At 28.0% G+C, this 13,218-nt stretch overlaps 2 protein-coding genes and 1 long non-coding RNA gene across 6 annotated transcripts in view; 1 reads left to right on the top strand and 2 right to left on the bottom strand.

Annotated features, from left to right (window-relative positions):
• Window positions 1-8,068, bottom strand: part of LOC107622419 (B3 domain-containing protein At4g01580-like) — a 47,689-nt gene extending 39,621 nt beyond the window's left edge. Inside the window, exons 1-2 of one of the 2 annotated variants that reach the window (XM_021113619.1) lie at window positions 7,811-8,068; window positions 7,099-7,667 (exon numbers count right to left, since the gene is read on the bottom strand). In XM_021113619.1, the coding sequence (XP_020969278.1) occupies window positions 7,146-7,667; window positions 7,811-7,909 (621 nt within the window). In that variant the 5' untranslated portion in view covers window positions 7,910-8,068 and the 3' untranslated portion in view covers window positions 7,099-7,145. Of the gene's footprint in view, window positions 1-6,867; window positions 7,668-7,810 lie in introns of those variants that run through there. The other variant, XM_016324299.2, reaches the window with a different exon arrangement.
• The window catches only part of LOC107622418 (B3 domain-containing transcription factor VRN1-like), a 49,423-nt gene extending 37,856 nt beyond the window's left edge, over window positions 1-11,567 (bottom strand). The window contains exons 1-6 of one of the 3 annotated variants that reach the window (XM_016324297.2): window positions 11,398-11,567; window positions 10,139-10,703; window positions 9,897-10,045; window positions 9,522-9,771; window positions 9,049-9,170; window positions 8,495-8,910 (exon numbers count right to left, since the gene is read on the bottom strand). In XM_016324297.2, the coding sequence (XP_016179783.1) occupies window positions 8,665-8,910; window positions 9,049-9,170; window positions 9,522-9,771; window positions 9,897-10,045; window positions 10,139-10,703; window positions 11,398-11,502 (1,437 nt within the window). In that variant the 5' untranslated portion in view covers window positions 11,503-11,567 and the 3' untranslated portion in view covers window positions 8,495-8,664. Of the gene's footprint in view, window positions 1-8,494; window positions 8,911-9,048; window positions 9,171-9,521; window positions 9,772-9,896; window positions 10,046-10,138; window positions 10,720-11,397 lie in introns of those variants that run through there. The other 2 variants (XM_016324298.2, XM_021113617.1) reach the window with 2 other exon arrangements.
• LOC107622423 lies at window positions 5,112-6,453 on the top strand. The gene is made up of 2 exons (XR_002355730.1): window positions 5,112-5,691; window positions 6,024-6,453. It is a non-coding gene; the product is annotated as an uncharacterized LOC107622423 (long non-coding RNA).

Below are 13,218 nucleotides of genomic sequence, written 5' to 3'. Positions count from 1 at the left end.
AAAGTCAACAATATTTGTCATATGAATAAAAGAAATACAATAAAATAAATAAAAAATCATATCAACAAAATCATACAAAAATAAAAAAAATCATAAAAAATATACATATAAAAAATAGTATAGTAAATGATAAAAAAACTCATAAAAACATAACATGAGAAATTAAAATACTACACAAATAATATAAAAATATTTATCATATAAATAAAAAATATAAATAAAAATATAATAAAAATATAAAAATTAAAATATGAAAATGAGTACTAAAAATAATAAAAAAATTAAAATATTCAATTTGTTAGTGATTAAAACAAATCTGATAATCTAACTATTTTAATGAAAAAAAATTAGATCGAAGAACTATGAAGAAGTAGAAAGAACTACAAAGAATTATTGTAAAGGTAATAGTTACTAGTATCCTTTTTATAGAAGAAAATGAAGGGTAGGATTGTTAAAAAGAAATAAAATTTTCACCTAATTTTTTAAGAATAATAAGCAACCATGAACGTGAAACCGTAAATTTTAGTTTCGCCGAACGTGCTTTCACAGGCAGAATTAATTCTGCGTTCAAAAAGATAAAAATGGTGCTTCTCTCTTCCAATGCCGTTTGCCAAACATACCCAGCTCTTTCGTTTATAAATATGTTTATAGAATGTTAGGCAGCCAAATACTTTATACAACCAAGTCTAGTTAAGCACTGAGAAATAAAAACACATTCCAAGTACTTCTTTCTGATACTTTTTTTTTGTCTACATCGTCATCTTTTTTTCCTGTTCGTTTTTCTTTCATTTGATTTCTTCTACTCTTTGTTTTTACTTCTCCTCCTTCCTCATCTTCATGGTCGTCATCTTCTTCTTACTTTTTTTTGTCTACTTCGTTATCTTTTTTTCTCTTTCTTTTTCTTTTATTTGATTTCTTCTACTCTTTATTTTTACTTCTCCTCTTTCGTCATCTTCATGGTCGTCATCTTCTTCTTTTATAATTAAGCAGTGAGAAATAAATTCGTCATCTTTTTTTCTTCTTCCTTTTTCTTTCATTTGATTTCTTCTGCTCTTTGTTTTTATTTCTCCTCCTTCGTTATCTTTATGGTCATCATCTTTTTTTATATATATGTTTAGTAAAGTTATTGAGTACAAAAATTTTAGTACACAGTACAAAACCCATAATAGCAGTAGTAGTAAAAATAATTTGAGTTGTGCAGCAAAATAACTGAGCATAGAATCCAGAACAGTGATAGTAAAAGTCATTTTTGAGTTATTTAGCAAAATTTTTTGAATGATGTACAAAATTTTTTATACTAAATTAATAAATTTATGTGCTATGTGTAAAATTTAGCTCATTTTTTTTATATGAAAACAATAATGGTGTAATGCAATGAAATGAACGGATGAACAAAAATTTCACTGTTATGATCTCAGTATAAATGGTAACCTGTTTTTTACCATTTTTAATCGTTTTTTATTTTTTTTATTCATCAAAATAATAAAACGTAGCCTTTGTTTTATTGTTTTCACGTTTTTTTTTTAACAACAAAAATTTTTTGGGTGTCAGGATTTTTTTTAAGGACGCAAAATGCAGGTTGCATTCTTAAGGTGTCAAAAACTATTGTAGAAGGCTTAAAATGCAGATTGCGTTTTTAGTAGAAAAAATATTTTAATCAAGAGTGTGTCTGTGAATTTTTGAACGATGATAATGGTTGCCATTGGTGCCGGCGATATTGAAGAAGTTATGCTTGTTGTCTGTGTACTCTTGTGTATCCATATATACTATGAAGTCGATGATAATGGTTGTCATTGTCTGTTATGAAACTTAAGTATTTGGAAAATTAAAGTTTAAAAATGGTGTCTGAGAAAATAATAATTTTTTTATTTTATTTTAATGAAAAAACTTCTGTATATGTCATAGTTGTGAATTTTTTTTACAGTTACTTATGTCAAAGAAACGAAAATCAACATTAGTTGAGGTTGAAATTATGGAAGAGGTTAGATTTACGTAAAACGTATCCTGCGTTTTGCAGGAGCCTCAGCTTTTTTCGTTTTAGGTAATGCAAAAAGTAACTTGTGTTTTGCAGGTTACTGACTTCAACGGATCCACATCTGTGGAATACACCCCAAATCACAGTATACTTGCACATCTTCATTATTACTTCCATTCTTAAATTAATTTACGCAAAATTTTTTATGCTATTTTAACAAATTTATATTATGTACAAATTTTTTTTGTTTAGTACAAAAATTTATGTACTATATGAATAAAATTTTGTACTTTCTAACAAAAATTTATGTGCTATATTAATAAAAAAAAAATGTATAATGCACATGCATATTGAATTTTGAAAAATTTTACATATATCAATTTGATTGGATTTAATTAAAAAAACAGTTGTATATGTAATATTGTCAAATTAAAAAATACAAATAAGTTAAATAATAAATTAAAAAAAAGTAAAATATGATAATAATTGCACACACTCTTTTAAAATTTTGCAACTACACAAATATGATAAATTAAAAGAGTATAATGTGTGCAACTACACAAATAAAAGGTAAATGGGAAAATTAATTTTAAAAATTATTTATTTTTTCAATTAGCCTTTAAAATTAATATGATTAATTTAAATTTTTTAAAAAAAAATTAATTAATTTTTTTTAATTATTTTAAAAAACAAATTTTTTAAAACTAATTTTACAATTTACTTCAGGCACAAATTTAAAAAGATTGTTGCCATTCTCTTCATACCGTGTAGTTAAGTATTGCACAAGAAGTCAACAATACATGTGTCATAATAAATTAGTGTATGTAGATTACGTATTTATTTATTTTATTTTTCTTTTCTTTCTTAAATTGTCGGTTGTTAATTATTCTTCTTATATGTTGTGTAGTGTCGTTTACTTGTTTCAACTTTCAAAGCATGCATCTCTCTTTTCAAATTTTTTGTTAGTTCCAAGATTCTCTTATTTGTTGTTTTTTTTTGTTATAAAAGTAAAAGAATTGATATATTTTAACATTATAATTTTTTGTATTTTTTAAAATTGTAGAAAGTATACAAATCGAAGGGTGCGATTTCTATACCTCAAAATTTTTATTTTTTTTAATACAAATCAGACAGATTGATTTATGTACTTTTCACAAATCGAACGGTCCGATTATGTACCTCTAGAAATTGGACTATTCGATTTCTGTACTTCTAATAAATTAAATGGTTTGATTTCTATTTCTCTAATTAAAACGATCCCACATTTAAGAATAACACCCCAATAATTTACATTTTAATAAAACACTATTACCACTCTAATATTAAAAATAAAAGTTCTCACTTTTCTTCTCCAACTTTTTTTTTAACTATGATATTCTCTGCAGAAATATTTTTTATGTAATAAAAAAAATTCGCTTCTTAAGTTCGTTTGCTTTATGGATTTTCTCATTTTTGGCCCTCTCCTTTGCTTGTGATGCTTTTAAGAATTTATAGAGCATCAAAGATATTTGATGTGATTGTACTCCCATATCTTCTAATTCATTTCTTCATTTATTTAAAATCTTTTGATAGATTAAAAAGTGACCGTTGATGCTTTATAGTTTATACCTTCATTTATTATTGACGTTGTTCTTCTTCTTCTTCTCTTGCTATTATATATTGTTAATTTTCTTTTGTACTGTATTACTTAATCATGATCATAATACATGCAGCAGGTTTAATTTGCATGTTTGTTGATTGGATGTCACAGAAGCAATTTTTGTCTTGAGCCTTCGTTTTTTGTTTTGAGGAATATTGGTGGGCTATATTAGCCAAACTTCTTCTTCTGTTTTTCTTTTGCTTTTTTTTATCGATGGAACTGAATTTTTTGTTACAAATAATATGGATGATGGTAATCTGGGAAAAATGAGACATGCATGCTTTAGAATAAATAAATAACACTGTAAAAGAAAAATAATTCATCGACAATAATTTCGAGAAAGAAAAGAAAGATAAAATAAATAGATACGTGGTGTACATGCACTAGTTTATTATGGCATCTGTATTGTTGACTTGTGCAATACTTAATTAACTACACTAACATTCTGTGAAGAGAATGGCAACAATCTTTTTAAATTTGTTTATGTTAACTGCAAACACATTAATTAATGATAACTTCTAAAATATATTTCCAATAAAATACAATTATGAAGAAGATATATAATAATTAAAATAAATTTACCAATTAAATCCTATGATCTAAATTTAATTCAATAAATTAGTTATTTACATGATATTTTACACAATTAAAAGTACTTTAAATATTTTGACGTAACATTATTTAAAGAAAAAATTTTACTCTTCTCTCCTAAAAGATACTAAAATGATACTCACCTCTCTTTTATTTGTAAAATGTATATTTTTTTATAATTTTTAAAAAACTTCCTTTTTAATTAATACTAAAGGATATTTTTATAAAAATAATTTTTTTTTGAAAAATGGATAAAGTTAATATTAGTTAATACAAAAATTTTAAAATGAATTAAAGAAGAAATTTTTTAAAAATTATAAGGAAGAAAAATGTACATTTTATAAATAGAAGGAAGGAGAGTATTATTTTAGCATTTCTCAAGGGAAGAGAATGAAATTTTCTCTTATTTAAATATTGCAACTTAATTATTTGTACTTGTATATATATTGTTGAATATGTTTATAATTAATTATGAGAGCATTTTCAATGCTAATTTTAATTTTATTTTATTTTAGATCTATAAAAATATTTGTGAGACTATACATTATAAATAGTGATTTAAAACTAAAAATAAATTTTGTTCCTCTAATACCTAATATTAGTTCAATTAGAATTTTATTTTATTTTTAATTATTTTATCAACATAATTATATAAGTACCAAAATTTTATTGGTTCTCTATCAATGTAATACTGTATCTCTAAAGTGATATCGGTTTCATTTCATAAATAAACTCCAATAAAAATTTTAATTCAAAATTATATTTTTTAATTCATTTAATAAACTTAATTCTAAAATAGTTTTTATTGTTTAAATTTAATATTAAATATTATATTTCAATTTATTAAAATCAAATCCAATTTTTTCTTTCTAATTCAATAAAACAAACTTAATTATATAGTTGCTATTTTTTTTAAATTTTAAATGACCTAAAAGTGTATTTTAGTCCTTTAAAATCAAACTTAAATTTAGTATTATATTTCAATTTATTAAAATCAAATCCAATTTTTTCTTTCTAATTTAATAATACAAACTTAATTATATAGTTGCTATTTTTTATTTTAAAATTACCCAAAAGTGTATTTTAGTGTATTTGAAGCACTAAAAGTGTATTTGGCTTAGTCATGGAAATGAATCATCTCCAGTTTTTTCAACACTTGACAAAATACAGTGCAATCTCTCACCTTTGATTTTAATAGTGGGACCAAAAATAAATAAGAGAAAGAATGTGGTGAATGGTTAGATTAAACACTGCACACCATCCAGTTTTTTATTCACTGGAGAGGATCCACTCCCCTTAGTCATCTGCAGGTTAGTGTGGGTACCCTTCTCGCATTCACTGCTGTGGCAATATCTGTGTTAATTCTAAGATATATCCCTCCAGGAACCAATTATCTCAGTTGATTCTTCTGAGAAACATAAATGTCTAGTTGTGAAAGAAGATGTATCAGCTGACTTCATTTCTAAATATCTTTCTGCTGGCAACTGTGAGTTACACATCCTTCTCCATTACCATTTTCTCTGTCATAAATGATGCAAAATTTGTTACTAAGAGTTGTAATTAGTTTTGCTACTAGCATACACAAGTTTCTTGTCTGAAAGTACATAGAACTTATCCTCTTCATTCATTACCTTGGAAAAGCAATTAGTTTCTTGATTACATACCAAATCTGTGCCATAACTTGAACCTAGGGAACACTTGAAGAACAAATTAATAGGATATTACTGCACTTTCAGCATCCCGTTTACTCAGTATAGCTCGGTTAACCTGTATTTTTTCTTCCATTGCGCAACTTATCTAGCCGGTTTTTACTTCCAGGTCTGGTACATGGGCGCGTGTTTCTATATGGCTGGCAAGTGGACGACGCCTATCATGCATCGACAAGTTGTCTTGCTTAATCTTGGTGGCAGCCCAAACTGCAGCTCCACTTTTGTTGTATATATCTGTAATTTCTGTACAGAAAATGCATATAATATCGAGATTCAATAGTTTAGCAATTGTAGTGTGGAATATGATTTCCTATAGCAACAGTTGTATTATGCCTTAAACTACAGCTGTAATATTCTTTTTATACGGATTATACCTTCTGTATCATCCTAAATGCAAATATAATTTAAAAAGTTGATAACGCAAATGAGCAAACATCTCCTCAGATTTCAAATTTTCATTCCATATTGATGTAGCCAAATCTTGATACTACAGTGATTTCCAGGGCAATTAGAATGTTTAATCTGTTTTTCTTTTGTCACTATTGCTTATTCAGATATAGTCAAGAAGTAATGTAGAGATGCAAAAGTGATCAACATTTTGAAACCAAAGAACTATTACATTAGAAGTATTTCATTGTTGAAATGCTGAGGAAGGGCTAATGTTCACTCTAATTCTTGTAAGTATACTTGTGATGTAAGATATTTTGATCCCAGGTTTTAATGAGAAATAAAATAGTAACTGTAAGAACTAACTTTGTTAGTGGAGTGACATGTGTCATCATATCCTATTTTAAATCACTTGTGAAACTACAGGCACACTGTCACTTGAAGAAGAACCACCATTTATATTCGAAACTTCGTCTGCCATGAATACACTATGGAAAATAAGGATTCTTTGATCTTCCTTGCTTCCGAACAACTTTACATGTACACCATAAAAATTTGCATAGAAGTTACTTGTAGCTAAGTTCAAGCTTCAAACAACACAGTAAGTTTTATTCATTTGAACAAAATTTGAACACAGCCTAAGAACAATAAGATATTTATTACATAGTTACATGAAATGCAATATGCTCTGATATTTTTTAGAGTACGCCATATGTAAAATATTTTATGTGGAATATATGCGTACGCTACCTATTTGGTGAATTTGTAACTATGATTTATGCATTTTAGCCACAAAGACATACATTAAAATCTACGAAAATAAAAGGATGAACTCATCATGAAATTACATACTATCAGGATCAACTCTGGCACTTTGAATTGTTGGCATCTTAAGACTTGTCTCTTCAGATTGACTAGCTTCTTCATTCTTGCAACACTGCATCCAGTTTTGTTCATCAGGGCCCTTTTCTACATCTCCAGTTTTGACAGAACTCCTCAATCTTTTACTTGTAGAAGGAGATGATACTTCTGTTTTCCTCGGCCAGCCTCGTGGCGGCAGTTCATTCAAGATCTCAATCGAATTGTCATGGCCGATGTGATCCAAGGAAGGATAGTCTATTTCAGAGCCACTAATGATGTCAAAAATGCGTACTTCAATGTTAGAAGTTTCATTGTACTCAAAATACAGCATATGGCCATTATCCAAAGAGTAATATGAAGCAAATTCTTTCCAACCATTTTCAAATAGAATCACACCATCATACAAAGACCAATCTATCTTCCATGCAGTGCCATCTGGAGGCTTCAGATACACTGGATTTGGAAGACTATCACCATATTTCTTACTGAACTTTTTTGTTAACTTCTGCAATTCAAATAAAAGTATGAAACTAGTCTTAGTAATAAGCATAAATGAAGAAACCCTTACAAGGGAAAAATCACAAAGAGAAATGCATGCATTAAATAATATTATAAGTAAAAAGGATATGAAGTGAAGAAAATGCTTACAAGGTTTCCATCTTCAAGGCTTTTTTTGAGACCAATCTTAAAGAAACAGCTCAGAGAGGAAGGAGAATGTTTGTTTGTTTGGAAAATAAAGGAAGCCATGGAGAGTATTTAGGCGGTGGTGGATGATGAAGTTATCATTTTACCCTCAATATGAGTTGTCTCTACTCTCTACTCTCATGAAAGTACTTGATGCAATACCAAGAAGAACCGTCATCAAATCTAATGCTAGATACATGACCAACTCGCTACTTATATAAGCAGTTATATATATACACACAAAAACTATATTTAAACCAAAAACTATATTTAAACTCTTAATTATAGAGGATTAAAATTCTGGTGTTAGTACTTAAAAATGGTTTTATCTTTAATGTATCAATAAGGTTCTTTAACTGTGGATTTTCTCTCAAAATAAAAAGCACAAATTTAGTACATTAGTATTCTAAAAAAAATCTTTCAAATATTGGAATTATAATAGACATAAAATTAATTATAATTATTTTATATTTTCTTAATCTTCAATTTTTTTATGATATACTATTTTAATGAGTTGATCGATTAGATTCATAGGTAAAAATCCATGAAAATTCTGCCTCACTTTTTTTTTATCCCTATACCAAACACAACCATATCTTCACTTTGAGAAGATAAACAATGCAAATCATGAAGTGACAAAACAAGAAGTAAAATTAAAACAGTTCATACATATATATATAACTAGTGACACCAAAAAAGATAGGAATACAGGATACAGTAGAAGTTTGATTCAACAAAAGAAAGCTGATACATTCTTCACAAAATTAACTTGTCTAAGAATTAAGAGCTCTTAGTTCCTGAAGTTATAATACATTAGCCTAGCATTGGACTCTACAGACATGAACATTAAACAGATCTTTTTCATTGATGAGCTCAAAAACACAAACATCTCCAGCTTCTAATTTACTTGCTCTAGCAAAAGAGCTCCAACCAGCCGAAATAAAGGTGTTTCTTGACGACGGATTGTAGATTATCGTAACAGGCCACAACTTCTTTCCGAACTGTAACTTTACATTCTGCTGATTCTTTTTAAAATATTTTCTGTAGAAGATAGCTGATAAGTTCTGCACCACATTTCATTTTTGAATCACTATGGTTAAAAATAGTTATAAACTTACAATTTGTGAAATTAAGTATAAATTAGCACTCAAAAAAGTTTGTATGGCATATTATGTTTCATCACAGAAAAGAAATAAACTTACAGGCCTTGATCTTCTTGGATCACTGTCTTTTATCTTGACCATGAAAGAGGGATTCTGTGAATTGAGCTCCTCAACTTCTTTCAGGAGCTGAATCCCATGAGTCACTGGTTTGGAAAGTGACTCTGATATCATAATAGAATTGTAAAAAAATTAGTGTAAATCTTACTTGTGGAGAGTTTTAGATACAAGCTATTTCTATAGGGTTGGAGACCAACAAAAATTTTATCATAAGATTAGTTTATATAACAAATTGTGATTACATTAAAAACCAAATATATAGTCACTGCAGTTATAAGCTAATTGCATTCTCAGTCAAACACGGGATCAATTAATTTTTAATATAATTTTTTTTAATGAGGATAATGCTAAATCCTATTCCATTATTAAAGTTAATTACGTTTTCAATGTTGGACTGATATCTTAATTTTTTTACAGAATAACACAGTTTAAGAATTTCTAAACAATTGCCTTACCGCGGCGTTGTCGACGACAAATATGAACATCAAGCACTGGATCTTTTCTATTGACGAGCTTAAACAAACAAACATCTCCGGCTTGTAATTTACTAGCTCGAGCAAAAAAGTTCCAACCAGCAGAGATAAAGGCATCACATGATGATGGCCTATAGATCAACTTAACAGGGAACAACTTCTTTCCAAACCTTATATTTGCATTTTGTGGATTATTTACAAAATACTTCCTGAAGAATTTAGTTGAAAAGTACTGCAGCACATCATATTTATGTCATTATCGTTAGAAATAAGACAAAGTTTGAAAGAATGATAGCACATAGAGATTCACATGATACATAATTTTCAACACGGATATATGTATTAACCTATACTTACACATGGTGCTCTCGTTTGAGACAGTTGCTTTATCTTGATGATGAAAGAGGGCTTTTCCCACTTGAACTTAGCTTCTTTCAGAGATTTAGGTCTTGCAAGACAGGGCCTAACAGAAGATTCAGAATCTTTTCTTTTTCTATTTCTTTTGCCTTGTACATGGGAAACAAAGAATTAGAAGCAGTTGCAAGTAATAACGGTTGAATCCACAAAAGGAAAGGATGATCCAATCGTGAGACACATACCATTAGAATCTTGATTGACAGGCATCTTATGGTTTTTCTTTTTAGATTTAATACTTTCTCTGATTTGTGTGTCACTTTCCAACTGTCTACCTTTAGAAGCAGATGACACTGGTGCTCTCAGTTTTTTCCTCGATTGGCCCCCGACTCCTGACATTGGTTCATTCAATCTTTTCTCCTGCCGTCCCTCGTTAAGTCTCATGTTTTGAGTGTTGGGACTGTTATCCACGTCTATAGTTTGTTGTTCTTTTGGCCTTTTCACCGGATGGCCCCTGTGTTGTGGCGGGTGCTCTTTGATCTGATCATTGACAGGATACTTTATTTGGAGGCCACTCATGTCACATATTTGTACTTCAATGTGAGAAGTTCCAATATTATACTCAAACCATAACACATAGCCATCATCAAGAGAGTAATATGCAACAAACTCTTTCCAACCTTGTTTAAACAAAATTCCACCATCTTGATTGATCCAATCTACTCTCCATTCAGTACCATCAGGAGGCTTAAGATACAACGGGTTTGATAGACCAGAACCATATATTCTGGTGAACTTTTTTGGTAACTTCTGCAATGTTATGAACCTGATGTTAATAACCATATTAACAATAAGGTGATATACATTAGCATGTCTTCACCAAGATGTTGACATGTATTATGTTAAATAATTTAATCAAACATGTCAAGCCATCATATAGTAACATTAAACCCCCAATTCATCCTTTACTGATAATTATAAATAGTTACCTGATTAGTGAAAGTGTTACCAAATCAGTAATGAATGATAAGAATAAGAACATATGCACAATAAAAAATGATTAGTGAAAGTGTTACCTGATTATTTTTCATTAAGAATAACGTAGATTTAATTGTAATTAATTTTGTAGTAAGAATACATCATGAGTACATAAGATGTAACCACTTAAAAAATATATTTTTAGGTTTTCATTTCATCTTATGTATTTTTTATCTATTTTTGCTGCAAAATTAATTATAATTAAGGCTACATTATTGCTAATGAAAGATGATCTAGATATCATGAAGCGATGAATAATAATCCTATTAATTTTAAAGAGTTTACTATTACTATCTTTGGAGCTAAGAAGCCATGCATGTGTGTTGTTCTACGAGGAAAGTGTTTATAAACAAAAAAATCATATACAAGGAAATAAAGAGAGAAACTATTGTTGAACTGAACAATATCTCAAAAGATAAACAGTTTAAAAAAAAAGAGGAAATGAAAAAGATCAGAAAATACTTACAAAGTTTTCATCTTGAAGAGTTTTTCTGAGGATAACCTTAAAGAAACGGATCACAGTAGAATTAGAAGGAGAATGCTTGTTTTGTTGACAGTTAGAGGGAACCATAGCAATGGATGATGAATGTATTTGACTGTTATTGAGACTCACAGGCTCTCTCACCGGTGCTGCTTAAATAACTTTATTTTGGGATAATAATTAAATTACAAAAATAACAAGTGAATACTAAAATTAGTTATATATATTTTAATTTATTTTTATGTATGTTATATAGTTATATAACCTTAATGGATAATGGTACTATTGGAAAAACAAAAAAAATAGTTAAAATTTATCTTGTAATTATTTTTGTTTATTTTTTTGATCAAATATTTCTAAAATGGAAATATGAAACACTATTAGACAAGTTAAACAAAAGGAGAAGGTGTATATGAAAAGAAACAAAATAGAGGCATAATAAAGTGGTATAATAATTGATAAATGTTAGTACATAAAATAAAAAGTGAATACTAATAATCAATTGAGTTAAAGTTTGGCTTAGTTTGATAAAATTTTTTAGCCCATGTCATTTATGGTCAGCTTGATCCGTTAAATGGACTGGTCCGTTTATCATTTTATTTTATTTTTTGAAAAATATTTTGACAAATTATATCACTTTTAGGTAAAAAACTTTAAATAAATAGTATTTTTTTAGCCGATGAGTCAGATTTTCGGGTTGAATCGATAAAAATGTCAACTAAAAATGCTACTTTTTTTAAAAAATAAATAAATAGATTGTTGCCCGTTTAACCGATGGACTAGCCCATTTAACCTCTCATTTTTTTTCGAGTTAATCGGGCTCAGCCCGTTTAACCTGAAATTTAAACAAACTTAACTTTTAGAGGCAAACCACACCCATTTAAATGGATAAATAGGCTGGCCCAATAGGTTTAACCCATTTTGACGGCTCTATTTACAATCGGCAAAAATGATTCTTTAATATATCAAAGGTACTTTAAATGATGGTATTTTTTTATGAAAGTATTAGAGATATGACTATTAGTATTACATTATCCTATTAGATTATGTTTTTTGGATGAATGGTTTCATGACATGGTATTAGAATTTTAGATCTAAAAGATCAAGAGTTCGAACCTTGGTGAACCCAAAATTAACTTTTTATCATAACAATAAAAGGATATTATTTACACAAGAATAACAAATAAGGGCAAAATTTTAAGAAACTTGCTTTTTTTTTTTTTTTCTGGAACGAACATAATATATCTATGATAAAAACTAAACTAAACGCAGTGATATCCCTAATCAATTGTAGAAAAAAATGCATTGTTAAATTATAAACTGGAGCTTGTTATTTATTTACTTCTGACCCTTTTTAAAATTATTTTATTCATTTATGTTACCACACAAAAAAAAATGAATTAAAAAACAAACGGGTCAAAATGTCATCAAAATCCGTTGTTCTTATAGTAATCCTAGGTTCCGTCACAAATAATAATAATAATAATAATAATAACTGATTAAAAAATTTAAAAATAAAACATGCATACTTTAAAAGTTGTAACAAATAAAATAACACTGTCCAAGAAAAATAATTGTCCAACAATTTCAAATAAAAAACGAAAGATAAAATAAAAAAGTATGTTATCTAGTGCGCTAATTTATTATGCCATATTGTTGTGCAGCACTCTATGAAGAGAAATAGAGAATGACAACAATCTTTTTAAATTTATTTATGCGGAAATTATTATACTCTTTCTTTTACTGTGAATTATACGATAAAAATGGTAAATTTATAGTTTTTTTTTATAAAATTAAATAGTACTT

Source organism: Arachis ipaensis, chromosome B10 (assembly GCF_000816755.2).
Source record: "Arachis ipaensis cultivar K30076 chromosome B10, Araip1.1, whole genome shotgun sequence".
In the NCBI taxonomy this organism is placed as follows: Eukaryota; Viridiplantae; Streptophyta; class Magnoliopsida; order Fabales; family Fabaceae; genus Arachis; species Arachis ipaensis.
Note: the sequence above shows the minus strand (reverse complement) of the source record. Positions and strands in the feature narration are given on the sequence as shown.